General features: G+C 37.9%; 1 protein-coding gene across 2 annotated transcripts in view; it reads left to right on the forward strand.

Annotated features, from left to right (window-relative positions):
* LGR5 (leucine rich repeat containing G protein-coupled receptor 5) overlaps positions 1 to 27,625 on the forward strand; it is a 196,142-nt gene that overhangs the window by 51,622 nt on the left and 116,895 nt on the right. For both annotated transcript variants that reach the window (XM_027873041.1, XM_027873050.1), the window contains exon 2: positions 26,570 to 26,641. In XM_027873041.1, the coding sequence (XP_027728842.1) occupies positions 26,570 to 26,641 (72 nt within the window). The remainder of the gene's footprint in view (positions 1 to 26,569; positions 26,642 to 27,625) is intronic.

Below are 27,625 nucleotides of genomic sequence, written 5' to 3' on the forward strand. Positions count from 1 at the left end.
CTTCTGCACTTTTTTTTTTCAGTTTTCTTATGTGCACTTTAAATGTTTTATTAATGCCCATTTTTGCATATCTAGTTTTACTCACTAACTCATTCTCCAAAATAGAAGTTCTCCCTTGAAACAAATATGTATAGTCCACCAAAACAAATCAACACATTAGCCATGTCAAAATTGCATCTCAATTATCCATCTTCTAAATGCAATATCTAATTTGCACACCAGGTGGAGATCTACTCAAGTCACCAATCGCGTGGTCTCCCCGGAGGTTGTCTGGCACATCTGTGGGTTAACCACTCAAATGTCTACAGTATTTCCTGGGACCGCCAGAAAGCACTCAGCCTGCAATGCCTAAATTGGCCCCACACCACAAAAGTATGAGCCTACAAACCACTGCAATGAGTTGACTGAATTTTAATTTAACTAGAGAATGTCATGGATTATTGCTTTAAAAAAAAAACTAAAAAGTGGGGCAGCTAGGTGGCGCATGGGTAAAGCACCAACCCTGGAGTCAGGAAGACCTGAGTTCAAATTTAACCTCAGACACTTAACACTTACTAGCTATGTGACCTTAGGCAAGTCACTTAACCCCATTGTCTAGCCAAAAAAAAGAAAAAACTAAAAAGTTGAGAATTTCTGATTCTGAATTCCTACCCCACATCTGAAATCTCCTCTCACTCAACAATTCCCACATTTACAATGCACAGGCACTCAACATACTCTAGGTACATAGTTTATTTAGCAGAGTGATTTTTTTTAATTGCTAAGTATTTTTACATAGACCCTTCAGTGTCTAACCACCTCCCCAACCTCCTCCTTCTTACCCTCCCAATTTTTTCAGATATGTGTAGTTGTGATCTGAACTAGTTACACTTGAGAAAAATAAGCCAGCACAAATAGAGGAGTTAATTCACTAAAGATTACCTGTGTCTGGCTTTGGAGTTTTGCAATATCAATGCAGAGTTGAAGTAACAGCATGGGAATACAACTGAGGAGAGTGCTATATTCACAAAGTGAATGCTAAGGATGATTGAATTCTTCTAATCACACTCACATACAGATCCTAGAAAAGTTGAATAACGGGGAAGTATTATGTGTCTGGGATCTTAGCTCTGGACCATGGAATATAAACAAGGCAAGCTAGGACCAAGGAAAGAAGGGGAGTCATCCTCCCTATCCCCTGGGCTCAACTATCTACCAGGATTCTCAATAGCTAATAGTGTCAGGTTTGGGGAGACATTCTCTTCTCCTGGAGTTCCTGTCCTTACCTCTGTTCCCAGATCTAGGTTAGTGCTGTAGTGCTGGCAGAGATCTTTGTAACCAGTACAAATAACCACTGAGGGATCCTCAGGCTGTGGCATCCTACCCAACAGTCCCTATATGACAAAGAAGCTCAGTCTAATTACAGTGGCTCTCTGCTTTCCATTCCCAATGTAGGAGAGACAGTTGGTCCCTGACCATCCCCACATCCCAGGATGTAGTCACATAAAGTAGCAAGTGTTAAATTAACTGTAAAGAGGTATATACATCCTGCATTCTTTAACAAAATGTGAAAAAGTCCTTTAATTTAATTGCAAGGTATAATTGACTTTGAGCAGTTGAAGATTGGCCACACCTCTGTTTACCCTAAAAAGCTAGCTTGTCAATTTCGGCAGTCAGTCTAGACTGGAGCCAACAATGAAGAAGAAACTATCTCCAGAATGGGAAAGCAGAAGAAAAAAGCAATCCACACAAGAAAAAAACTAAGTGGTTGAAGGGTGCATAGTGTCTTGATAATGACATAATTTAGTCCATCAGCGCCCATATACATATGTGGAAAGCACCATAGAGAGCCCATGTAGTCAATTAATCTATCTAGCTAAAGCTACATGTGTGTATGCATCCGCTAATGGCCTTGCCCACCTTGTTTTGTGAAATTGATTTTTTTTGCTACCCAAATGTAATATATCCTTTCTATAGGTTTCAGGAAGGTATCTCATGAGCCTATTTGAACTGCTTATATTGTAGTGTCCATAGTGTTACATATGTCATCAGCATCATAATAGTAGAAGTCCCAAAATATATCTTATTAATAAATAGATATTAATATTAAGTAATAGTAATTTATTGTTATTGTTATTCAGTAGTTTCAGTCATGTCTAACTTTTCATGACCCCATTTGGGTTTGTTTGTTTGTTGTTGTTGTTGCAAAAACATTGAGTGGTTTGCCATTTCCTTCTTCAGCTCATTTTACAGATGAGGGAAACTGAGGCAAACAGGGTCAAGTGACTTACCCAAGGTCACGCAGCTAGGAAGTGTGAGGCTAGATCTGAACTCAGGAAGAGGAGTCTTTCTGACTCCAGACCTGGCATTCTATCCACTCTACCACCTCACAGCCCCAGTACTAATTTATAGACCTTTTAAAATATATGTCAAATGGCTACGTATTATTTATATATTTTGCATACACGTATGTGTATAAATCCACATATCTATATATGCATATGTGTGTATATGAATGACAGGCAAAGAGCTAGAAAATGATGAGAAGAGGCTGAGAACAAGTTGTAGAACTGAGCAATATTTTCAGTGACAAGCTACTTTCTGATACAAAAAAAAATCTTTTTAACTTTTCAAAACCCTGTCATTTTCCATGGGACATTGCAATGTGTCTAAGAAGTAAAAATAGTGACTCCAGTCCTATATGCTGGGATGTAGATTTGGCCACTGCCCTGTCTTCCACACTGCTTGTCACCCACTGGTGGAACACACAACTTGCTGCTGTCTCACAAATTCTGTGCCTCCCGCCCTGGATCCCTATAGAGATGAAATATCAGTGTAATAACACCTGCTACATATGCATCATCTTTTATGCCCACCACAATGCTGTGAGATTAATAAGGTAAATATTATTATCCCTGTTCTATGGGTGAAATTGCTGAGGCTCAGAAAGATGAAGAAACATGAAAAGTTCTTTCTATAAAGCTATGCACTCTCAAAAAATAATAATTATTCTAATGTACTGAAAAACTCACATGTAAGAAAAAGGAATTCCAGGCCATGACATTTTGTCTCAATAAAATGTAAGAACTCCTTTTTAAAGAAACCAGTGAATTTTTTTTTAAATACTCCAGTAAAACACTTGCAAGAAATAGGCAGGGGAAGGGAAAGGGGGAGATAGGAAGAAGAGAAGGAAACAAAAAATACACAAAATAACCCTCTTGCTTTTCCTTGTTCCTTTTTTTAAATCATATTGTCGGCTAAATGATAAGCAGGTAGGAGAGATAATATTCCAGACAGGTAATAAGACACAGTTAAATAAAACTCCAAGTGATATAAAAGAACCAAACCTTGTTCCTTGTAAAATGGTAACGTCATTGTAAACTTGCCTGTCTAGGGTTATGATCTGAACTAATTACTCTTGATAAAAATAAGCCAGGACAAATAGAGGGTCTAATTCACTTAAGACTGCCTATGCCCAGATTTGGAAGCCTAATATCTTGTGTTGCAATACCAGTGCAGAGTTTAAGTAACAACCTGGAAATATAACTGAAAAGATTGCTCTGTCTACAAGGTGAATGCTAAGGCTTTCACGTTTGAATGAACCTTTTAATAAACGCATGAGTTAGTCTATGGAAAAAGTCTTAAATGGATTTATATGTATAGATTGCTGGGAAAAGCTGAAATCCATAGTTGGGTTATTTGCAGAAGAAATTATTTTAAAGATTTACTGTTTGTTGACTATACCACTTAAGCTTTCAAGGTCATTTAATATGACCTTGGAAAGAATTTTAAGGGAAATCTCCTACTGTGAGGACAACTTATGGGAGTCCCATGTTTGGAAAGTGAAGTTTTTTGAGACCTATATGTATGTATATTACAGGGTGTACTGGTCTACTTTTTTAGATTGACTGTGAAAACTGAACTTTTCCCATAAGTCTCTGAATTGTGTTAACCTCTCATTGTACTTTCAGCTTATTACTTTTAATATAGAAGCTAAAAATAGCTTCCAAATGCAATTATTCCTTTGCAGATTTTAATAGAAATTGATGTTTCCATGTAACCCTCTTCAAGTGATAAATCACTTGTTATTTCAAAAGAAATAGCTCATCCTAGAATCTTAACAGTTGGAAGGCACCTTAAGGAAGTTGTATAGTTCAACTTTCTATCCAAGGCAAAAAATGCCTGTACAGTATCCCTAATAGAAAGCCATCCACCCTTTTAATCTTTCCTTTAAAAGAAGGAATTCATAGTTCGTTCTAGTCATTATAAAGATCTTGTTCAGACTATACTGAAACTTGCTTCCCTGTAACTTCCTTGTGAGGCAGCTAATTGGTACCATGGATAGAGCACTGCGCCTGGCCTCAGGAAGACCTGAGTTCAAATACATCCTCAGATTCTCATTAGCTATGTGACCCTGGAAAGTCACAACTTCTGTCTGTTTCAGTTTCATCATCTATAAATTGGGAATAATAATAGCACCTACTTCCCAGGGTTATTGTGAGGATAAAATGACATATTATTTGAAAAGCATTTTGCAAACTTTCAAGCACTATATAAATACCAATCATTATTATTCTAACTTTCTCTCATTGGTCCTAATTCTTTCCTTCTGGAGCAACACAGACACTTCTAATATTATAAGTTCTTTCAACCATTTTTATATGACCTGGTTTCCAATTCTGCCACCATCTTGGTTGACCTCCAGGCATATTCCAGTTTGTCAGTTTCCCTCTTAAAAAGTGATATCTGAAACTGCACTCAGCAAAAGCATGTCAACCATCTTGACAATCAGCTAATTGTCTATGTGCTTTTGTGGAAGTAAAAAATGTATCTCGAACTTCCAAAATGTATACTATTTTCAAAAGTACCATGCAAACAGGGTTTAAATGGCCATGGACATCACCTCTAAAGCCACATTTTTATATTTTATTGAGGAAATGCATCCTATTGGACAGAAAGTCAGCCTCAAAGCCAGGACAATATGGATTTAAATCTCATTTGGGACCTTTATTCACTGCATGACCCTAAGCAAATCAGTGTTCTAGGCAAATCTCAAAGACCACACATTGCATAGAAAATACTAACCTGCATTGACAGAAAAAGTTTCCTCTGATAGGAGTTCCTTACACCAATGAAATCTTTGGCCCAGTCCTATCCCCTATTTGTATATCTAAACCTTTCTCGCTTTATTTTGTGGTTCTGAGCATCACATTTGAGGAAGGTTATTAAGAAACCAGAGCAGTGTTCTGCAGACCTTTTTGATCATGCACCCTTATCAGTAAAGAATTTTTGAACATATACTCAAAATGTGCATATATTTACCTATTTATAAATGTTACTGTACAAATAATTATTTATAATATAGAACTTTATCAAAAATAAAGATGAGATAATATTTGATCCTAAAGTCAATAGGAAGCCTGAATGAGTGCTGGAGTGACATGGTCACACCTGCCCTCTAGGAAAGTTACTTTGGCAACTATGGGAAGGGTGGATTGGAATGAAGAGAGACTTGAGGCAGAAAGGCTAATTAGGAAATTACTACAATAGTCCAGGCCAGGTGGTGAGATACTGAACAAGGGTGGTGACTGAGAGAGTAGAGAAAAAGAAATGGATGAAAGAGAGACTATGGAGGTAGAAACAACAAGCTTTGGCAACAGATTGTAAATGTGGGGTAAAGAAAAGTGAGGAGTAAAGTGTGACTAGTATGGCAGTCTCTTCAACAGTAATAAGAAAGTCTGGATGAGAAGTAGGTTTGGAGGGAAAAGATAATGTAATGAGTTTGAAGATGCAAATCACAACCTGCTCGTCTTGGACAACTTACTCTGATCCACCCAAAATAAAAAGGGGGGAGGCAAGCTCTTACTCACTGGTCACTGCTCTGAAACTCTGAGCCCTCTTTCTGAGCTATGAAGTAATTTGGTGGGTATGCTGGTGGGGTGTCCCAATGGGCCTCAAGATGGCCAAATTAGGTATCAAGAGATAAGAAAGAAGAAAACTGAAAACTTGCACAATAGGAGAGATCAGAGTGGAGAAGTGTTTATGAGACAACCCCTTTGATTGGCTCTCAGGGAGGGTGTAATTCAACCCATATTCCCACCTTCTAATTAGCTGATCACAGACTAGTTGGGGTAAAGTCACAGCGTCCACTTTAAAGGGCACTGAGCTAGAGAATCAATTAATCAATCAGTAATCATTTATTAAGAGCCTACTATGTACCAAGCACCATGGGGGCAAAAACAAAAATGAAAGTCCCTACTAACAATGAAATTACATTCTATCAGGGGAAAACAACACACAGAAAAAGGCAGGAAAAATGAAAAAAGGGGAGGAAAACAAGGGAGGACCTGGTGTGGAGGCATCTCTGTAGTGTTAAAACCAGGCAAGGAAAAGGGGATGTGATCTGAGAGTCCAGTTTCTGACTTTTTAAAAGAGTTTGGTACTCCACCCTTCAGCCTTCTAGCCCTCCAAACAGAGGGGAAAGGAGCCTGAAGGAGGTAGAATCAATCAAGGCTTGAATTAGCAGCATTGTGGTGAGTTTAGAAGTGATGAGCTTAACCTGGAGTGGTGAGGTGCATCTTGTTCCCTGAAATTGAAACTAGGCAAGGCAGCAGATGCAAAGCATGAGTTTATATAAATATACATAAAATGCATACAAGGTCATTTTGGTGGGGAGCACTAGACACAGGGTGGATTAGGAAAATTATAATTTAAGAAGTGACCTTTGAGTTGAATTTTTTGGGGGGGTTTTTTGTTTGTTTTTTTTTTTTATTTTAGTGAGGCAATTAGGGTTAAGTGACTTGTCCAGAGTCACACAGCTAGGAAGTATTATGTGTCTGAGGCCAGATTTGAACTTAGGTCCTCCTGACTTCAGTGCCAGTGCTCATCCACTGCACCACCTAGCTGCCCCCTTTGAGTTGGATTTTGAAGGAAACAAGGAATTCTAAAAGATAGAGATAAGAAAAGAGTGAATTCTAGGCATAGCCAACAGCCAGTGCAAAGGAATTAAGATTTAAGATGGAAAGTCACATGTGAGGAACCACAAAAAGGTCGATCTGGCTAAACCACAGAATACATGAGGGGGAGTCACATATAGAGCAAATCCTGAAGGACTTTAAATGATATGAATTTGTATTTGATACTAGAGGTAAGAGGCCAACATAGTTTATTGGGCAGGGAAATGACATGGTCAGAACTGTGCTTTAGCTAAATCACTTTAGCAGCTGTATGGAAGATAGATTGGAGAGTGGAGAAATGAGACAAGGAGAAAAGGAGAGCAAAATGAATGGAAAGTGACCAGGATGACGGAATTGAAACCATTATAACATGAGGGTAGTTGAAGGTACTGAGTATGTTTGGCATGGCGAAGAGAAGACTTGAGGCTAAGAAGTGGGGGAACATGATCACTTCAAAATATATGAAGGATTGTCATATGAAAGAGGGTTTAGACATCTTCTGCTTGTTCCCAGAGGGTAGAACTAGCAACAACAGATAGAAGTTGCACCAGCAAATTTGGCCTTGGAATGAGACAAAACTTCCTATCAGAGCTACTCAAAAGTGGAATGTGCCACCTTAGGAGGTATAATGGGCTTCCCAGAGAAGCAGTAGCTTCCTCACCTTTGGGTATCTTAAGGTAGAATCTTCGTGTACTGTTGTTGGATTTATTATAAGGGGATTCCTTTTCAGACACAGTGTAGACTAGACTGAGGCAGCTAGGAGGCACAGTAGACAGAGAACACTGGACCTGGAATCAGGAAGACCTGAGTTCAAATCCAGCCTCGAACACTGACTAGCTGTATGATTCTGGGAAAGTCACTTAATCTCTCTCTGCCTATTTCTTTATCCGTAAGATGGAATAATAATAGCACCTCCCTCCCAGGATTGTTGTGAGGATAAAATGAAATATTTGCAAGGCATTTTGCAAACCTTAATGCCTTATGTAAGTGCTAGATATTATTGTTACCTTTCAGATCCCTTTTAAACTCTTTTTAAGAAAAAGCCTGGGTCTCCCTATTTCACCTAGGATGGAAGTACCAGGGCTATTCATGGATCTACTCCCGCTACTGATTGGCATGGGAACTTTGACCTGCTCCATTTTCAACTTAAAATGGTTTGCCCCTTCTTAGGCAACTTGGTATCCCCTCTGCTCTTGGAGGCTCACCACACTGAACTTAGTGTGGACACCCAATTCGCATATCTCATTGTAACTAAAAAGCTCCAGAGATCTGCCAGGCTTAGCCTTCCCAGTATGCTATGATTACTAGTGTGTGCTACCACACCTGGCTCCCTTTAAACTCTTGAGATTCTATGAGTCTTTGATTCTGAGTCATCAAGGAAAAAATTAGTGTATGTGTTACTCTTAGTGTTATGTTTTAATTCCTTCAAAACCGGTAATCTACATGTGATTAAATCTTGCCTCTGACATTTATTGACTGTGAGCAGTCATTTAACTCTCTGCTCTTCAGTTCCCACACTTGTAAAATGTGAGTAATAATATTTACTCTACCTACTTATCTGAGTTATTGTGAAAATCAAGTGTGATAAAGTATGTAACACTCTTCATAAGCCTTAAAGCACTATGTAATTATAAGCTATTATTATTGCGGTGTATGTGATAACTTTCGGCTAATCAGTCATTCTGGATAAACAGTTTATGTAAAAATATAAATAATGTACCAAAATGTCTACAAATAATAGGCACTCTGACAATGATTTCTTTAATACATGAATGACTCAATCAATGACATACCCCTATATTCAGTCAGCAAAGCTTAGGTAGAAAATCTAAAGAGCTGTGTTTTGGTAGATGTCTCAAAATTGTCTCCATCACTTGCCTAGACTCCTAGCTGGACATGGAACCCTACCACAAAGGTTACTCTTTGGGATTCAAAAGCAAAGTTAGATACACGTATGTTACCTGGGAGAGGAGGAAGAGCCATTGAGGACCTTTTCTACCTTTCCTTCATTAATGGGTTACTTGATTAGATCCTTTAATTGTCTGCTCAATAAGAAAATTAGACCTCAAAGATATAGATAAAGTTTAATGCAAGATATAGAGGAAGGGTGAATGACAGCAACAGGCCATGGGCAGCCATGGCACAGCCTTAGGTAGTCACTAGGAAGGCAGGCTACCCACTGTGAGGGCTGTATCAATGGCAAGGCGAGGCCATTGGCAGCACAAGCAGGGAGGAAGAAAGCATTAGGCCAGAAAGGCTGATTCTATACCAGATGGCTGAAAATAAGTTTCTGAGAAGAGGGTATAGCCAAAGCGGTGAGTTTTTGTTCTGGACTTGTCATTTCATTTGTTTAAGGAGCCCCCTTTTGAGAACATTCACGCTGCTAATGCATATTAACAACTGCTCTGAAATCTTTAGTCTTAGTTTTCTGGAATACCAAGAGATTAAGTGACTTGCCCTGGGTCATACAGCCAGTATGTGTCAGAGGCTGGATTTATACTCAGTATCTTCCAGATTCCAAGGCTAGCTCTAGGCTATACCATGCCACAACTCTAAAAAGGTAGGAGGGGAACACAAAAAGATGGGGTGCACGCAACCTTCATCTACTTCATAGTCAGTTCTTTGTGTCTCTACAATGGTGTTTGATGTGTTTTGCATTTCCAAAGTAGTTTAGTATTACAGAGATGTGTCCAGATATCTAAAATCCTGGCCATCATGTAAGCAAAACAACCATATCATTGACTTGGTGTTTCCATTTTCATCCATGTAGATACTTTGGCTTTGGAGATCCTCTCAGCCTTCCTACTTTCATAACTCTAGATCAAGAGTTCTCAATCTTTTTTATATCATAGACTCCTTTGGAAGCTTGGTGAGACCAATGGATCCCTTCTCAGAAAAATGTTTTTAAATGCATAAAATAAAACACATGGGATTATAAAGGAAACTATATTGAAACACAGTTATCAAAAAATTTCTTTAAAAAAACATATTCAGAGACCCCATGTTAAGAAGGCCTGCTCTAGAAGAAAGCTCTTAAGTAGATCAGATATAATTTGACCAAAACTGCTTATTGCTTGGAGACCTAAATAATTCTGATATTGTATGGTTTCCCACTGAATCATTATGTTAGGAAACATAAAAAATGTTGCTGGTGGATAAATGCCTGCACAAATTGGACTAGCAATCATACTGTACCAACTCCATTCATTCATTTATACTATAGTCATTTATTAAACACACATTATGTGCAAAGTAGAATGCTAGGCATGGAGAAAGGATCACTGAGGAAAATGTTGGGAGGAAAGTTTGTGGTGTAATGGGTCAAAATCTTTATACAAGCACCAAACTTGCCTCTCATATACACATGCACCTCATCATACCCTATTATAAAACACTACATTGGATCTGACTGTATTTTAGATTAAACCACAACCTCCACAAACATGATGATATCTTTCTCATTATGTAGCAACACATTAAGTAGCATATTCCTCCCCCTCAACAATGTGACAGTTTCACTGGATTAGAAATATTGGCAAACTTGAGGACATTTGGCATCTGTCCCCTATAGGAGTAGGTTGCACAAATCTATTAAATATGGCATGTTCTTTACCACAGTAGTATGATCTGGTCACTAGAAGAGTTTGTTATTTCCAAAAAAGAACAATGTAAAATGTATATTGTGTTGATAATAGAGCTCTGGTACCATTTCCATGGGAAAACCTCATGGCTTTAAAGTCAAGAGTCGTCCATGAGCTCTATAGGAAGCAGAGAGGAAATATGTTTCTCTGGATTTGACACCAGAGGACCTGGGTTCATATCTTCCCTCTGCTTCCTATGTGATCTGACACAAGTTACTTTACCTCTTCAGACCTGCCCCTCATCTGTAAAATGAAGGGATGGGACTCAATAAAAATCAGTAAATCAATAAAACTTAATAAATCTAAGTCTCTTCCATCTCTAAATTGCTACTCCTGTGATGTCTGCTAACCCCCACTGACAACAACAACTAGTGTTAGCTGGCAGCTTGACGGAGAGGGAGAAGACAGAAAAACTCATTAAAAGTGTGGCAATCTGCTATATTTAGCCTAGAGGAAAAGTTACCTCAGAAGCCTCCAGGGGCATGACTATATTATTGAGTAGTACAATAAGTGTTATTGAAAATTATGAGTCATCAAAAAGTTAAATAATTTTCAGTTTACTCAGGTTAGTTAGACAGAGAAATATGGAATACCCTTTGATAGAGTGTCATCTAATAGTTTAAAATACAGAAAACTTGGTATTTAAAGAAGGCACCTTCCACTTGCTGGAAAAGCCTTAAATATGAAACACTTCATTCCCCGACTATGGTCATAAATAATGTGTTAATGCTTCAGCATGACAAAGATGGGCATATGAGTGATTGGCTCCAAGAGTCTTCCCCAATCCAACAGCAGTCAATAACCTGCTGATACTTAACATTTGGGTTGACATGCTTTGGTTTACATTACCTCACTTATAGTCTATTTCATGTGACAATATGCAGCGATTCACTCTAATCTTGCATAGTTTCCCATTTGATCACCATGTTTGGAATCAAAAACAGTGTAGCCACTGGCCATCTGCACAAACAGACCCAGAAAAGACTGAATTATATAATGTTTGAACCTGGAGGATGAGGAAAACATACTTCATAGCATAGAATTACTTTAAAGCTTTAACGTTAGCCAAGACAGATTCAATTGCCTTTGGGTTTTACAGACACAGAAGATTTCATTGGTGTGCTTTTCAAAGCAAAGACAGATGATATTAGGAAATAAAGCATGAGTGCTTTTGCCTTAATCTGTCCACGCTAATGTTTTGATCTATGACTAATCTGAATTATAAGTAGGGTTCAAGAAGATCCTGCTAACCAGCCTGAGCCCAGCAAACACTGGAGTCTCCAAATATATAAAAATTGTAGACTGCCTGACCACAAGAGAGAGAAAACATGAGAAGAATTGTTCTGGTTTAAGCCAGTTAGTATGTCCAGCTGAAAAATAATGCTAAATATACACAGGGATTGATAAAATTTCACTCTTCACTTTCAAACAAGAGAGAGAAGAAGAAATTAGAGTATCATAGGATTTAGAGCTGGAAGAGATCACAGAGTGGGGTTCTTAAGGTTTTTTGTGGCATGAACCCTTTTGGCAGTCTGGTGAAGCCTATGGACTCCTCAGAGTCATGTTTTTAAATACATAAAGTGCCTATAATTGTAAAAAGAAGCTAATTCTATAAAAATACACTCATCAAAAAAAATTTTTAAGTTTGGGGACCCAAGGCTAAGAATCACTGCCTTCGATGTTATCCAATCCAATCCCTTCATTTGACAAATGAGGAAACAGAGGCCCAGAGAAGTTTAATGATTTGGAAACCAGTTCCAACACCATTATACCCCATTGTCACTAATAAACCTTGCAATCCCTACATTTAATGCTTTAGTCAGTCAATAAATAAGCATTTACTAAGCACCCACTATTGGCCAGACACTGTACTAAACATTTGCTTTCATGGCATTTTTTCATGTTTCCTAAGTAGGTATTTGGAGGTCAACTTAAGGTGAATCTTGGTCCAGAAATGAATCTAATAACTCCTGGCCACATTCTAACAGAATCTGTAGCAACTTCAGAGTAATTCATTCTAATTTTGTCCAGTTTCCCAGTTGATCACTATGATTGGAATTAAAAAACAACATAGGCATTGACCATCTGCCCAGACAGACCTGGTAAAGAGAGAATTATATATTTCTTGAATTTGGAAGACAAAGAAAACATGGGAATTGGGGATGGGATGATCTTTTAATCATTTGCCAATAACTTAAAAGTAGGAGCTTTTGTCCATTTCTTATAAATAAAATGAGTCTATTTTCTTTTGTGATCCAATCCCCCTTGCTTTTGCCAGGGAAATTTCCTCAAACTCACCTTCATCCATTCATCTGTGGACTGCTAGGTAAAGTACCGGGCTTGAAGTCATAAAGATGTTGGTTCATATCCTAACTCAGATACTTAGCAGAGTGTGACCCTGGCCAAGTCATTTAACATTTCTGTGCCTTGATTTCTTCATCTGTAAAATGAGAGATTTGAACTCAGTGATCTCTAAGGTCTCTACTAACTCTTGCTCTAGTTTCCTATGTCAACTCTTTCCTTGAGACTGTAGAGCAGCTGGGTGGTGCAGTGGTTAACACACCAGGCCTGTAGTCAAGAAAATCTGAGTTCAAACCTCAGACACTCACTAGCTGTGTGACCCTGGGCACATCACTTAACCCTGTTGGCCTCAGTTCCTCATCTGTAAAATGAACTGAAGAAAGAAATGGCCAACCACTCCAGTATCTTTGCCAAGAAAACCCCAAATGGAGTCACAGAGAGTCAGACACGACTGACTGAACTTCCTGACTATAGGCCTAGTGCCAAGAGATTTCTTTTTTAAGGTAAAAGATTTGATGTATAATATTAAAATGTATATAAATACAAATGTATATAATATAAAAATAAAAATGTGTAGAAAATTTCCTAACAGAAAATGATTATCACAAATCTATCGACTTTAAGTTCCTTTAGGACATGATCTATATCAATTATCTTTGTATCTCTGACATCACCTTGCAATGTACCTTACACATAGAAGAGGTTGGCAAATATTTATCGAATGCGTATATGAATGACAAAATTGCTAATATTCCATCTTACCATAAAGGAGTAGTTCTTTACATTTTTGATTCATAGGGATTCACAGCTACAGAAAGTCTTAACCTTATATGATCATGGAATTGGGAGTTAAAAACAACTATAGATACATCTAATATAATTCCCTTATTTTACAGATGAGGAAATTAATTATCAGAGACGGGACATATCTTACTAGAGATCACAAGGTGATAATGATGATGACGATGATAGCTATTATTGTAATTGTTACTATTCTACACTAGTAAATTCATTGGCATGGGTAAGTCCCAGTATGGAAGCTCCCTTTACCAAATGCAGGCTCCAAGGCAAGCCCTCTATCCACATCATACTATCTCTCTAATAATAAAATTAGCTAATATTTGTTTAGCACTTTAATATTTGCAAAGTTCATTACACACATTATCACATTTTAGTTGGTAAGTAGATACCAAACTCAAACCCAATTCTTACTCCAAATCAGGTATTTTTTTATTAGCATTGGACTTTTTTCATAAAGACTTTATAAGGATGAAGAAATAGTCATATGATTCACTAGGTGTTGATGTCTTCTCTGTTGTCTTGGGGGAGAGAGAGTCTCCGATGTTTTCCATTCTTGCGGAATTTTTCCTCTTTAAAATGTATTAAAAGTCAGTACCTGAGTACCTTTAAATTATATTGGCTCCAACACATATTCCTTCTGTGTCTGTTTGATCATATCCAGCCATTCCTCCTAACTTAATTTTCTATTACATCACATTGGGTACTAACATGTTAGAATCCAAACATGGTGCTTCTACCATCATTGGTGATGAAGCTCACTATGTAAACACTGATAAATCAGTCTCATTTTTCACCTATTTGTTATCCTTCCAATTTCATCTATGTATGTTTTGACCTAGCTTAGTAGAATCTCTCACAAAGCTTTTTGCAGACTTTACTCATGTGCGTTGGGGCTGGGGTGGTTGATGTTGGGTTGACAATCTGAATTCTTAAAAGCTTATAGAGAATAACATTTTTATGTGTCAGTCATTAGTCTCAAAAGTCTTGCCCTGGTGTCTGCTTATTTTTCCATTTTCTCAAGCCTTATAACATATTAACCAACCATCATAAATGATTACTACCTTCAGTTGTTTTTGTAACCTAGGCTGGTGACTTATTGCTTTCCAAGGCACTCATAGCATGTGAATGAGCAGCCCTGTAGCAGATTTGGAGGAAAGTCATATAATGATTTTAAGGTCATAAATGATATTTGGAAAAGCAATAAGCCCCATGATTAGTCTCTAGAATTAAATGGTACTTGGTGGATTAATTCAGCTCATTGCCTTTTCTGTGTCTTTTTTTTTTCTCCTGTGGTCCTTTTTCTTCTCCCTAACTGTGGCTCTGATCTCTCTACTGGCGTCTTGGTTAAACTGAGTCAGAGGAGAAATGTTTCCCTCAAAGATTACTCATGTGTAAAATACTTATGTCAGAAATGAATTCCAGATTTAAGCAAAGATGAATATTGATTGCTAGGAAGAAATTCACATGAGAAAAGCAAAAAGTGCTATTTTTAAAAAGTTTTGACATGATTTAAATCAACCCCTCCCCCATTTCTAACCCAACTTGTTTTCACAAGATTGCTTTATTTTAAGGAACGATGAACAGTGCATTTCAAGCAATAAATTTTTAATAAATGCCTGTTGAATTTAATCAATGCTCAAATCTTAGGTAATTCAAAATGTTTTTGAAACAATTTTAGTGTTCACCTCATGGAATTTTACTTTGTAGAGAATCACAGTTTCAATTTGTGGCATATATTCTCTTGGGTGTATCAAAAAATAACAGGAATCCACTTACATCCATCATTATGCATATATTCCTATATATTGCATATCTCAGAGAGGTACAAAATAACTTTTACATATCATTGGGGCACTTAAATTCACCAAATGCTTTGGAAGAAAGTAGAGAACACACATCACTGGAGATTGTGGGTGAAATAACCAAGCTAAGGATATGTTCATGTAATTTATTCCATGTCACATAGTAGCAAACAGGTAATGTGGGGTACCAGAAGGAGAACCGAATTTGGAGCCATAAAACCTGGGTTTGAGTCTTTATTCTGCTACTTCTTAGCTGGGTGATCTTAAATAAGTCTCTTCCCTTCTATGAATCTTGATTTCCTCATCTGTAAAATGAGAATATTGAACTAGCTGGTTTCCTCCTGCTGTGACATGATATGATTCTACAACACAATAGCTTCTACAGTAACATATATAGGATTATATGTTAATACACAAAGGATTTCACATGTGTGGGGAACTTCTCTTGCAGAAACATTCTCCATATATGTAGCTATTACATGTCTGTACCTTAGCAAGTTGCCTGGGGCGTTGAGAGATTAAATGATTTAGCCAAGGTCACCCAGCCGATGTGTTTCAGAGACAGGATTTGAATTGAGGTCTTCTTTACTCCAAAATTGACCCTCCATCTACCATAGGACACTGTCATCATGGTCCTTAATAAATCTTCATTGAATTGAGTCATCTTCGTCTATACATGAATATACAGTGTATGTTAGAAGCTGGATTTGAACTCAGGTCTTCCTGATTCTGAGGCTGACTCACTTCACCAAAAGGGGGGGGCGGGGAGAAGGAGATGTTGATATTAAAAAATAAATATTATTTATGTATTTGAGTTTCAACTATCATTAATATACTTCTTCTCTTACTCTCTACTAGACCATAAGTTCCATGAGGGCAGGGATCATGTGTCATCAAAACTTTGTATCTCCCCCAGTGCATCACAGAGAAATCATAACCCAATAGACCCTTAATAAATGTCACCACCTCCTCCTATATGAGGTTTTTATACAAATTATATTCCCTCAAATATGCCCCCTTAGGAACAGATATTGTTGTTGTTTTTCTATCTTAGACTAATGATTTCATCAGGGTAGAGACCCCACAGTTTGGAAAGTCCCTCATGGATGCAGATGATCCCCAATTGCACTGAGGGGTGAAGTAACTTGCCCGTAGGCGCATTGTCAGTATTTGTCAAAGCCAGACTTGAGCCTTGATGTTCCTAACTCAGAAACTGGTCCTATATCCCACTGCCTGTCTCCTGCACATAGTAGGTACTTAATAAATGTTTATTGATTCCGATTGGATTGAATCATTCTCACCTACACGTGACCATACAGGTATTCAAAATAATTCATGAGTAATAGAGGAATTCTGAAAGTAAAGAGAGTCAGCAGTGCCCATGATTGTAACATTGGAGACTTATCTCCTGGATGTTCATGGAGCATTTGAGATGAATGAGGATGACTAAGGAGCTGATAGGTGAATAATCAGCTATGGGAGCATAAGCCAATTAATTCCAGGAACATCTCTGCTCTCCTCTAACTTGTCTAGGAGCTGAGATTATATAAACACATTTGCATTGCGTTGCAATTTTACATGTCCTACATGCAATAGTTTTCTCTTAATGCTACTTGGAAAAAATTTAGAACTTCGTATTATAAATATCAAATCGGTTATTTAAAGTGCTGTTTGTTGAACTCCCTCCCTGAAAACTATATCATACCAATACTTTTCTTGAGAATGTCTCAAAAGCATTGAAAAAATCTCCATTTATCTTTCAATTTGATGAGTTTTTGTTGTTTCAATCATTTCAGTTACGTCCAACCCTTCATGACCCTATCTGGAGTTTTCTGCTGGAGTGGTTGGCCATTTCCTTCTCCAGTTCATTTTTCAGCTGAGGAAACTGAGGCAAACAGGGTTAAATGACTTGCCCAGGGGTCACCCAGCTAGTAAGTGTTTGAGGCCAGATTTGAACTTACAAAGATGAGTCTTCCTGGCTCCAGGCCTGGCATTCTATCCACTGTGCCATCTACCTGCCCCGGTAATATGAATACAATGATTTAAATGAATTATTCATAATTTCTTCTGATCTGAACTTTCTTTACCTGCTTTTTTGAAAAGTGCCTATAAATGAATGAGGTGTTATTGTAATTGTATTGCTGTTGTAATTATTCACTTGGCAAGTGAATAATTGTATTGACTAACAATAACTCATTTACAAAATGCTTTAGATGCCATTTTGTCTGTTTCATGGGTTGATATGGCCAGAGAATTCATCACCTTATGGTTAATGGTGGTAAGTCACTGTAGACTGGTCTTCAGACAGCAGACCCAAAGATCTCATAGGCTTTCTGGTGAAACTTCTCTGGCATATTGTTCAAGAACTCAGGATCCTTGGCGTATCACAATGGGGCATCAGAATTACATAGACCCTAGGATCATAGGGCAGCTGGGTGGGAAAGTAGATAGAGCACTGAGCTTAGAATCAGGAAGACTCGTCTTCCTGAGTTCAAATCTGGCCTCAGGCACTTACTAGCTGTGTGACCCTGGACAAGTTATTTAACACTGTTGGCTTCAGTTTCCTTATCTGTAAAATGAGCTGGAGCAGGAAATGGCAAACCACTCCAGTATCTTTGCCAAGAAAATCCCAAATAGGGCCATGAAGAGTCAGACATGACTGAAATGACCAAACAACAACAAAGGATCATATATTTAAACCTAGAAGAGACCTTATACATGATCTAGTCCAAGTGTATCACTCCACACAGGAGGAAACTGAGGCCCAGACAACTGAAATGACTTGCCCAAGGTCACACAGGTAGTAAATAAGTTAGGTAGATTTTGAACCCAGGTCTTCTAATTCCAAATCTATCAGTCTTTCTACTGTGCTACTCTGTATATATCAGAGAATGCAGAAAAGAATCAGACAGAAATTTTGACATGGTTGCCAATCTCTGTACGCTCACCAAACTCTTCTCCTTCTAATTTACTGCTTCAAACTCAATCTAGATCAGGAAACCAGATAACCAAGTTTGTTAGAAGAATGTCCAAAAATAAGCATCATTATGCTATGAGTAAAAGCCCAAGGATACTGTCCTTTGAAATTAGTGAATGAGTTTTAGTGTGTGAACTATGTAAAGAGGCCATTTCTTTCTTGTTCCTTGAATTCTGATCCTCCATTACATTCTGATTATGTGAGGTATTAAATAAGTGATTTCCAAATATCCTTACATGAAAAAATAACAATAGCTGATGGCTAGCCTTTATATATCACATCATTTTAAGGTTTGCAAAGTGCTTTATGGGTGTTACCTCATTTGATTTTTACAACAACCGTAAGCGGCAGGTGCATCCTGGTTTATTTTCATCCTTTGTCTTGAATTCAGTAATACCAGGGATAGGGTCTAGAACTGTGATTTCATTGCCATAGAGAACTTCTGACTAAGGAAATTCCCTCTACTAATTTAGGCTGGCAACTTCTCTTCAAATGACTGCCTTAAAGATGTAGAATTTAGAATTGCCTAGAGATATGCAAATTAAAAGAATTCTGAGTTTTCACCTCACACTCATAAAATTAGAAAAGTTTGACAAAACGAAAATAACAAATGCTGCAAAGGCAGTGGGAAAACAAGTACATTAATGTGATATTGATAGAGCTGTGAACTGGCCCAACAATTCTTGAGGACAATTTGCTCCAAAATCTATACATATCCTTTGGCCCAGCAACATTACTAGGCCTATACCCCCTAAAAGTTTGAAAAAGGAAGAAAAGGACCTATATATACAAATATGTTTATAATTGGTAGTAAAAAAAAAAAAAGAAAGCAAATGAGAGGGGATCTTCAATTTAAGAATGACTAAAAAAGTTATTTGTATGAAGGTGATGAAACCCTATTATTCTACAAAAAATAATGAAGGAGATGGTTTCAGAGAAACTCAAAAAGACTTGTATGAACTGATACAGAGTAAAGTGAATGGAGCAAGGAGAACAATTTATACAATAACAACAATATCATAAAGATTAACAACTTTGAAAAACTTGGGAACTCTGATCAATGCAATAACCAACCATAATCCCCTAGGATGCATGATGAAATATGCTACCCCACCTCCTATTAGAGAGGTGATGAACTCAGAAAGATAGAGACTTTTCTTTTTTACAGGGCCAATGTGAAAATTTGTTTTGCTTGACTATACATGTTATAACATGGGTTTAGTTTTTCTTACTTTCTCAATGAATTGGAAAAGGGAGGTAGGAGGAAGAGAAAACAGATTTATAATTTTTTTAAAAAGGTTGCCTAGAAAACTTAAAGGTTAAGTAACTGTCCCAGAGTCACAAAGCCAGTATATGTCCAAGATGGGACTTGAATTCATATCTTCCTGGCTTTTATAATAATAATATTAATGATAATGAGGGCAACACATTTTTATAGAGCTTTAAGGTTTGCAAAGCATTTTGCATGTATTATCTCATTTAATCTTCACAACAACCTTCTGATTTAGATACTATTATTATTAATCCCATTTTTCAGATGTGGAAACTGAGACTGAGAGAGTTTGAGTGCCTTGCCCTAGGTCACGCATCTGAGGCAGAATTTGAATTCAGGACTTCCTAGACTTCAGTCTTGGGATCTATTGACTATGCCACCTTGCCACCAGCTCTCTATCCACCACACCAGGCAGGAAGAGTAAAATATCACTGGGCCATGGATCAAGGAAACATTCCCAGCTAATGAGAACGAAGCAATAGTAGCATATTGTTTTCTGTTTGTTGTTTTGAGTATTTTGGCTTATCGTTTCTAAAAGTTCACATTAATGGACAGCTAAGTGGTACAGTGGATACAGCACTGGCCCTGGAGTCGGGAGGGCCTGAGTTCAAATTTGACCTCAGACACAAGTTGTATGATCATGGGTAACTCACTTAACCCCAATTGCCTCCAAAAATAAAGTTTTAACCAAAATCAGACATTAATGCATCTTATTTGGTAATGACTCAGGAGAAAGTAATTTAGTAGCAGGAAAAAATGCTACTTTTTAAAATTAAATAATTATTCCTTGGGACTTTTTTCAGATTTTCAAGTTGGGCGTAAAAAATGATAAACAAAAAGATGCTTCCTCAGTCCTGTTACACCTGGGCAGTACAGACAAGAGTAGTCTCTGCAACAATGTGAAATGATTCCATAGTATAAGATGAGAATTCAAATTAAATGTCCCTGAGGTTGAAAACACCAAGTAAGAAAAATAGCTGGAAATAAGATTATGGGGAGAATGCCCAGGACAGCCCGAGGCAACTTCTCAGAGCTCCCTCTGACTCCCCCTCTCTGGAAATGCACTTCAAAAATGAAAGTGTCTCGGTATAACCTGTTGCAGAGCCTGTATTTGGGAGAACGATTTTCGGAAAGATAAAGGCCATTAAACTCTTCGAGACATATTTGAAGTGATTGTTTTAAGATAAATTAGAAATTGGCCTAAGGCTCTTTTTTATGATTAAATAAATGTTTTTATTGATGCTCTTTTTATTGTTTCGATGTCATTTCCCAATGATTCACACACCCCACCCCCAACAGAACTCTCTGTGGAAACAAAGATGCATAGTTTGGCAAAGCAAATCCACACACTGGATTTGTCCAATAATGTACGCCTAATTAGATTCCAATAATCCTGCCTCTCTCCACTGAGAGGAGGGTGATGTGGCCTGCAACTGAAGTCGCTATGTGGATGGAGCTTCTCAGCAAGGAATAGGCTTAGCCTGAGGCAGAGGTTAGGTCAGGGGAAGAGGGAACTGTCTGATGATTTTCGCTTGAAGTTCACTTTAATATATATTTAAGTCTGTCATTGCTTCTGATGGTTACAGTTCAGGTCCCATTCAATTGACAGTGCCACACTAGCTACTCTCATCTTTGTCCCAATTGCCAGATCATTAATTCATTCCACCGAGTCATAAGGTCATCAACTTGGAACTGAAAAGAACTTTAGAAGATCATCTAAAACAGAGTTCTAAAACTTTTTACGTGTCATGGTCTGACAATCCAGTAAAGTGTATGGACCCCTCCTCAGATTGTCTTTAAATGAGTAAAATACATACAATTGCAAACAAAAACCAATCATATTGAGGTTGTCAAGTCCTGAAATAAATCAAACTCACGAGTGGAGGAATAAAATGTCTTTAATCAAGAGGGGAAGCACACATGCCACCCTGGAGGATGTCCCACCAGCCCACCCTGGAGGACGTCCCACCAGCCCACCCTGGAGGATGTCCCACCAGCGGACTCACAGGAAAAGGTTCTTATACTTTTAGGAGAAAAGGAGGAGGGGGTCATGTGAGTTAGCAAGGCCTGGTCATGAGATGCCAGCCACCCTTGGCAATTTAAGCAAGGAAAACCCACTCATTCTGGTTAATTTACCCTTCATGCCATAAATTTCAATGAAAAGCAGAACATTAGAAGCTGACTCAAGCTTAGTTCCTTTACCAAGTGAGACTTCAGGGTGGGGACTTAAGGTGTGGTTCAACCCAACCTAATAAAAAAAGTTAATATCTTAAGAGTAGGAATGCAAGGACACCACATTATTAGGATTAAGAAGAGTGGCAGGTAATAGATAATATTATTGAATATTAACAATATTTATGTCAAAATACAGTCGTCAAAATATTGGGGGGGTGGGAAATCAAGGACTCCAATGTTAAGAACACCTGATCCAACCCCCTCATTTTACAGATGAAAAAGTAGAGGCCCAGGGCGTGCCCAGAGTCACACAGGGGCAGAACTGAGATTTGAATTCAAATCCTCTGATGTCAAAGTCACACTTCTTTGCACTGTACCATAGTAATCTTCAGATTCCTGTGATCTTTCAGTTGCCTGTGGGATCTGTTGGTTAGTCTGTATAACTTTCAAGTATTAAGTTGTTTGTCTTAAAGCTAGTTCTAGTTTTTCAGGGCTTCCCAGTTCACAATTTAGGCTTCACACCACCATGTTCAATATGCCCAGAAAAAGGTCATTCTATGACTTTACACTCATGCTACACAGATCAGCACTTTTTGGAGAGGGAATCCTTGATGCGGTGGTTCACAATCATTTTAGCTACTGCCCCCCCCCCAAAAAAGATTCCCAGAACTCACTCTCCACCCAAAACAAAATAGAAAAAAAAAAACCAAACTCTAGCATAGTTAATCTAGGACCATTAACAGGGAGAGGAATAGAGAGGTTGCTCAGAACTACGAGAGAAGACTTTCAGATAAGAGGTTGTGTAGAATGCTTAAAATCTGGGGTCACAAAGTAATATAGATGGCAAAGAAACCATCAGGCAGGTAGGTGGCACAGTAGATAGAGTGCCAGGCCTGGAGTCAGGAAGACTCCTCTTTATGAGTTCAAATCCCATCTCAGACACTTACTAGCTGTATGACCCTGGGCAAGTCACTTAACTCTGCTGGCCTCGGCTTCCTTATCTGTAAAATGAATTGGAGAAGGAAATGGCAAACTGTTTCAGTATCTTTGCCAAGAAAACCCCAAATGGAGTCACAAAGAGTCAGACACAACTAAACAATAATTACCTGTTTCTAAGTCCAGCCCCCTATCTACTACACCACACTGTCTTTGGCTGCCATCACACCAGTTTCACAGACATATAACCAAATCTACTGCTATAGCTGATTGGGAAATCTGATTGGCTCAGGAAAACGTTTGGTTGAGAGAAAATGTTCAGTCATAATCGAGAAGAGTTCCATGTAAAACCATTGCTTCTATGCAATAGGGAGAATAAGGCCTAGAGACTGCCAAAATTTCTTATTTACAAAACTTTTTTCAGCTACTGGGTCTCTACTGGACCTTGACTGATTAATTCCAAGTCTTTTCAAGGATTGAGGAAATAAGAAAACATAGAAGTAAGAAGGTAAAGGGCTCAACATGAGAATTTTTTGTGAGAAGAGTTAAGGCATCGCAGATACAAAGAGATCTTTGGGGAACTAATTTTCTTCCTTCAGCTACTACTCTTCTCTCTCCTACACACAATAGTTCAAGAGCCCCTGACCCAAGATCCATTTCCTTGGGACCTTTGAAGCAAAATGAAAACAATAATGGGGTGGAATGAAAACAGAAGGAAGATGGGAAGCAGGTGAATAGAGGGCAGGTTAAACCTCAGCCTGCTTCCCGTTCCTCCCTAAACTCTCCAAGTCTGATCTCTTTAATTTCCTCCTCCTTCCTCACTGTCTCACATCCACTTTCAATCTTATCTCATTAATCTTGCTCATCTATTTCCCATTTCCCTGTCTCAGATCCTCAGTTTCCTCAAGAATCCATCTGGCTCTTTAGCCCAGAGTTCTTACATTAACCACAAAGTCTTGACATCTATGTTTAGGGCAGAGTTCACAACTGGTCCCTCCTCAAAGAAAATAAAACAGAAAGGAAAGGAGTTGAGGGGAGAGATGAGTTTTAAACTTTTGACTTGAAATTTCTATAGCATGGTTCTTTCTCTGTATACTATATTGCCTCAGTCAAAGTGAGAACTCAGAAGGACCTTCGCTTAAAAAGGCCAAAGTCTCCCACTGCATCCAGAGCCATCTCCAGTTGTCTTGATCTACATCTTGCAGCTGGACCCAGAAGGCTCTGGAGGAGAAAATGAGGCTGATGACATTAGACAACCCTCCTTCACTTCAATTCACTTGCAAGTTATGGCCTCACCTTCCTGATGTCATGGTGCTCTTCAAGAATGAAGGACAAACAATAATGACACTAACCCCTCAACTCCCTGGAATCTTACCAGTGTTAAGAGCAGCTAACCTTGCTATACAGGCAAATTTCAAGCAGCACTTAGCAGTTGATGATCTTTTTGGGGAGAGCAAGGTATTCTTTTGTAAGACAAAAGTGAAAAATCATTCCCTTTTGATAGGAGAAAAAAAGAGGTACAGAGACTCTAATGTAAAGATATACCTAAATAACTGTATTCTGTCTCTGTTCTTGCTCCTTGGAGGAAAGGAAGGAAGAGTACATAGAGATGTCATAGTTACTCTGTCTTTCTGCTGACATTTGATCATTAACAGTAGTAATTTCTAGAGCAGCTAAGAAAGAACAGTAACTAAAATAGCGTTCATAGTACGTAGTTCTCAAAGTAACTAGTATTTGGATATTGAATCATGTGGGTGAGAGAAAAAAACTCATCAAAGGAAAAGAGTGGATCAGTAGTTGTTACCAAAACCTACCAAGGCATTTAATTAAATATCTGGTATTGTTCGGTCATTTCAGTCCAATTTTTCATGACCCCTTTTTGGGGTTTTTCTTGGCAAAAATAATGGAGTCATTTGCCATTTCCTTCTCCAGCTCATTTTATAGATGGGGAAACTGAGGTAATCAGGGTTAAATGACTTGCCAGGGTCTCACAGCTCATAAGTGTCTGAGGCTAGATTTGAACTCATGAGGTTGAGCCTTCCTCTGCCACTTAGCTGCCCTTAATTAATTAAACATGGCTCTTTATAAGTAGTATCTTTTTGTGAGACAAAGAAAGTCCAGGTCCTAGACTCAGAGCTTCCAGTTACCTGAGCATAGACAAATCACCGAACCTCCCTGATCTTTGATTTTTTTTCCATCTGCAAAATCAATTGAAAAATAATTACAATTCCATTATTTTCAAGAGAGTCAAATGCATTCTACACAATGTTTTCTTTTTCACACTTATTATTGCTTGTTTGACTTTGTTTGACATTTTGAATCTGTTTTTTTTTAAATTGACAAACACATATTTTCTTCCTCCCACTGAAAGAAAAGAAAAAGAAAAACACAATGGCAATGAATAAATTTAATTAAGCAAAACAAATTTACACACTGGCCATGGCTAAAAATGCATGTCTCGTTCTGCACCTAGAATCCATCACCTGTCTCTCAAGGGTAGTGGGTAGCAAACTTTATCATCAGTACTCTGGAATCATGATTGATCATTGCATTGATCAGAGTTCTTATATTTTTCAAAGCTGTTCATTTCTTTACAATGTTGTTGTTATTGTATAAATTGTTCTCCTAGTTCTGCTTACTCTGCCTCAGTTCATTTGTTTTAAGCAATAAAGATTTTAGACTCGCTATTTAGGAGTTATTATTATTCAAAGAAACCAAACCTAAAACAAGCCAATTAGACATGATGTATATTCTTCATTCAAGTGAAAATTTAAATTCAAACAACCTAGATAAAAGTAAACTAATTACCTTTCTCAATTTTCTACATAATTTCTGTTATACAAACCTGGCCTGTGAGCAGCACAATACCAGCATTTAATTCATTCTTTGACCAAAAAAAATGTACCAAGCCTGGGCTGGTTTTTTGTAGCTAAATCTGGATTCAGCCATATATCTTTTAGTCTTCAGCCTAAGAGATGTAAACTTGGGTGATTTTGCAGAAGGATGTGAAATACAGTAAAGAAATATAAAAGTAAAAATTAGATTAAACCTAATTATGTGGAATTTAGCCTAAAACAAAAATTGATTGAGTTCTGTCCTGAGTGGCTAGTTGTTTCCTGAGCCAGGAACTACTGTGGAACCCCAGCAGGAAGTGTGCTGCATAGCAGGATCACATTACACCCTTGTTTTATGGTTCATTTCACTTATTTAATGCAATCTGAGAACCTGCAAAAGGAGCATGCTAGAAGGGAGGAAAGTTGTTGTTTTTTATAATTGAGTTTCTTTGAATCAAAATATTTGTCTTTACAAGGTGCTTAAAGTTAATAGGCTTTTTACAGATGCTTAGCAAAGGCATTTTTCATCTCCCTCAAATGTGGTCACCACCAAAAAATGTATTTCTCCAATAGTTGAGTTCTATCTGCTTCATTCACCATCTTACTTGCTCATCTTTGAACCCAGGAGAAAACCAAATGACAACCTTGCCTCTAACCATCCTAAATTATTTTAAATGTTAGTTGTGCCCACTATTAAGGTTCTCTTTGTGCCGGAGACTGAATGTTGCATTGGAGAAATCAGGATTGTTTTTAAGATGCAAAAGAGTCATTCATTAGTCTTGGCAAAGGCCCTGGTTCTTTCAAATGTATTCCTTGAAAATGTGTGGAATGAACAGCTGGATCCCGCCGCTGCAGCATATGTTGTATTAACACTCTGTCTGTTTTTCCCTACAGTGATCTCAGTATGAACAACATCACTAAGCTGCCCCCAAACCCCCTGCACAATCTCCGCTTCCTGGAAGAGTTGTAAGTATCATTGTATTCTTGATGGGCATAGTCAACACTGGACATTCCTGTATTTGTCTCTCATACTTACTGTGGGAACCAGATAAAACGGTGCAAGAAAGCTGTCAGCACCCGATGCTTTTGGCACATGAGGAAACACTTATAAGGGTTTAAAAAAAAAACAGATTCCTTGTGATTCTGGAAATGAACTTATAAAAAAAAAAGTTAACGGTGAGGCTACAACTTTCTAAGGTAAGGCTGAGCCAAGCAAATTAAAATTTTAAAACAAGAGCTGTTTAAAAGAGCTGGATGGCTTTTTGGAAATAGTTAAGCAGCAGGATATTAAAAGTTTGAATACTGGTTCATGTTTATTAAAATAGTAAGTAAGGCCATAATCAAAACCAAAAACCTACGGCCTCATTCCGGTTTTGTCAAGGACAATTGAGGCCACATTTCATAGCACCAAGACTTCTTGTCCTAATCACTTTTAATTACTGTTTCCCTACTTTTAAATTTAGCTTCCCTTAAGGCTAACTAGTAAAACATGAAATCCCACAAAGAACTTAGAACTGGACTATTGCAAACTCACTGTAAAAAAAAAAAATGTAGGCAGCAAAAATTAGTTAACGATACACAAAGGAATTTTGATTAAGACTGGTAATCACTTGCCAGAAGATGAAAGGAACTATGTACACCAAAAATCTTCATTTAAAAAATCCATCTGAAACTCTTACCCTTTGGAGGGATGAAGATTAAGGAAGTGATACCCTGTGGTCTTCAAGAAGAGAGATTGGTACTACCAGTTGTCTAAATCCTTTGACTATTGATTAAAGGCATTTCAGACACTGATCTCTTTTGAAAAAAGATTTCCTTATAAACCCAAAAAAGCTAGGACCCAATCTGAGGAGTAGTCTAAATTGCTAGTTGACCACAAAATTCACTATTGGAGGTGGAAACCTCCTAAGATCAGAACCAAATTACATTATACTTATTTCTTTAAGAGGA

Source organism: Vombatus ursinus, unplaced genomic scaffold (genome assembly GCF_900497805.2).
Source record: "Vombatus ursinus unplaced genomic scaffold, bare-nosed wombat genome assembly UNPS02003292.1, whole genome shotgun sequence".
NCBI lineage: Eukaryota > Metazoa > Chordata > Mammalia > Diprotodontia > Vombatidae > Vombatus > Vombatus ursinus.